The following is a 2,949-nucleotide window of genomic DNA, read 5'->3' on the forward strand; positions in this document are numbered from 1 at the left end:
AAAAAAAAAAAAAAAAACAGTACCAAGGGAAAGAGCCAGGATATTTCCTATTTGTAATATTTCTTGGCTTCATTTACCCCTTTTTTGTATATCTAGTTCATTGCTAATTTTTAAATTTTAGCTATTTATCTGACTTTTCCAAATACATTCGTATTTGGAACTAGCTATTCTTTTTCCTGTTTCATGAGAGAAAGGCAGACACATTCAGTGAGAAAAAGAGTGGCTAAAATAAAGAGCATAACCTTCCAAATGACTGTCTCCTTTGTGTAAAGGGTACAGAAAAAATTTGTTTATTTTGTTAATTTCATTTTAAATCCAAGAAGCTGAATAAGACAAACGGAAAATGCCAGCAAGGATGACATGACAAAGAGCCTAATAAACTGCAGAATGTTTATACCATGGAGAAGAGCTAAGCTACATAAACTGCCCTCTGGGAACAGAATAGATAGCTAAGCCAAAGCAGGTCACAGCCAGGCTAAACAACATGTTGACAGTGAAGAAGAATAATGCAATCAAGTGCCCCAAATAGTTCACAGATGCTGTGAAATATTAACTGTTTATGAATCCTAATATCTTTATTGCAAGATAAATGAAAGATCATCAAATCTAATCTCTTGCCTTGTATCATCTATCTGAAGTCTATGTTAATTTTTTCAGTTGATTATGTACATGAGTGTGTGTGTTTTAATGCTTTTTGACAGGCACCAAAATAATGTGAGCCTCTTACTCCTGATGATACAGCCAAGGAAATTTAAAACATTTCAGTCACCAAAATTTCACTTGAATACACATTCCCTTACAAATAAATACCACTACCAGTTGCTGTTGAGCCCATTGCAACTCATGACATATATGCACTATACATGTCACAGTGGAACTATGCTCAAAGAGGTTTTTAATGACTGATTTTTCAAAAGGAGATTTCTAGGCTTTTCTTCTGAGGTGACTCTGGGTGGAGTGGACTCTCCATCTTTTTGGTTAGCAGTCAAGTGTGTGAACTGTTTGCACCACCAAGGGACTCTACGTATAAGTACCAAACCAACAACCAAACCAATGGCCATCAAGTTGATTATGACTCACTGTGACCTTATATGTTTCAGAGCAGAAATTCACTGCTAAGGGTTTTCATGACTGTGACCTATCAGAAGCAGATCACCAGACCCTTCTTCCAAAGCTTCTGTGGGTAGATTTGGAAGACCTACCTTTCGGTTAGTAGGGGAGTGTTTTACCATTGGTACCACCTAAGGGCTCCTTATAAATATATAAGGGCTCACATTTTTATATATGTACAAGACCCCTGACTTTTTAAAAATAATTTCTCTCCCTATCACAATGACATTTGTTTGTGTGTGTGCTTCGAATTGGTAGCGAAATTAGTGGGGGGGGGGGATCCTCCTAAAAGATATTTCACTACATAATGATTTACGGTATCCTCCTAATACAAAAATGAAGAATAATGAAATGCCAGTCAGCAGTTACCTTCTTGATGGTGTCCAGCATGGAACGCCCTCCCTGCCAGGGCTTGGAGTTCTTTCTGATACATGACAAACTTGCCATGCTGTGCCACTTTCTGTCTTCCAATTTCTTATGAAAAGCATTAGCCAGCAGAAGCACTGTATCATATATGTAAAGGTTTGAAATCTGAAAAGACATGAGACAGTAATCATTAGAATCATGGACACCAGCCATCAAGGATAAGGAGAAATTATAAATTCAACTGCTTTCATTCGTGTCACAGATGGCTAGTTTACTAGGTTTTTTATTAAGTGAAAGATTTCTTTCTTCTTTTTTTTTTTAATTTCATTTCCCAGGCAATTCTGCCATTGAGAATGAAGTCTTGTCTGATTGCATTACTCAATTGCTCTTTCAGCTTATTTAAGTGTGAAAGAGAAGATATAAATGGGAAGTTTCGACAGAGGCAATGCTGTTAGTGTCAGAATTTAGAAAATCACTGGTCCATATTTCTTTTTGAGGAGGTAAGGATGTAAGGGTTTAAGATTGGAAGAGCAGACTGAATAATATATTTTCTGAATATGTCAAGCTTTTGCTATCTACTTATTCAGATGGAGAAATATCAACTCAATCTTACATATAAGATGAGTGTCAAGGGTATATAAAAAGGAAAGAGCCATCTGTATATACATTTGTGTCTATGGGGATTCAGTCATGAAAGAATTAAATGAAACAATACCATTCACAAACAATACAATGATCATGGATTCATATTAAAATGGTATATAATGTATATGCATTAACAATACATTAATAAGGAGCTCTGGTAGCATAGTGCCTAAGGCACTTGATTGCTAACCAGAAAGCTGGCGGTTCAAACCCACCAGCCACTCCTTGGAAAGAAGATGGAGCAATCTACTTCCATAGTGATACTGCCTCAGAAGCCCAAAAAGGGGTCGCTATGAGTCGGGTCCGACTCGATGGCACATAACAACAACAACAACAATACATTAATAGAACAAATTCTATAAACTACTAACTGTTTGTGAATGTGCACTTATATAAGTGCTATTTTCTTCTTAGATAACCAACCATCTTATTTTCTTTCAATATAGATTGAAAAGTGAATTACAGCCAATTTTTGGTAAGGTCAATTGCACTCATACACTTAAGTCTTATGAGAATTACAATTATACTGTCAATTAATTAGTATTTTCAAAGGAAATAGAAATTAGAAATTATAACACCAAGAGATACACCAGGTCAATAAAAAAAGCTTTTAAATCATTATGGCCCTAAAGTTTAAAATATATATAAAATGAGGAAATCAATGCAGCTGTGAAAATAAATTCCATTTGAAAGTATTTAAATTTTCCCAGGGTTTAAAAAAAGTCTAGGGAGGCGGGGCAAGATGGCGGACTAGGCAGAAGGATTGCACAGACCCTCTTCAACAAAGAAAAGGGAAACCAATTAACACAGACACAGAAGATAATCTTG

At 35.8% G+C, this 2,949-nt stretch overlaps 1 protein-coding gene across 1 annotated transcript in view; it reads right to left on the bottom strand.

Annotated features, from left to right (window-relative positions):
- The window catches only part of GRID2 (glutamate ionotropic receptor delta type subunit 2), a 1,108,517-nt gene that overhangs the window by 811,087 nt on the left and 294,481 nt on the right, over positions 1 to 2,949 (bottom strand). The window contains exon 6 of the mRNA XM_042782610.1: positions 1,480 to 1,641. Coding sequence (XP_042638544.1) covers positions 1,480 to 1,641 — 162 coding nt within the window. The remainder of the gene's footprint in view (positions 1 to 1,479; positions 1,642 to 2,949) is intronic.

This window comes from Orycteropus afer, unplaced genomic scaffold (genome assembly GCF_000298275.1).
Source record: "Orycteropus afer afer isolate SDZICR_OR568_19922 unplaced genomic scaffold, OryAfe1.0 scaffold00389, whole genome shotgun sequence".
Taxonomy (NCBI): Eukaryota; Metazoa; Chordata; class Mammalia; order Tubulidentata; family Orycteropodidae; genus Orycteropus; species Orycteropus afer.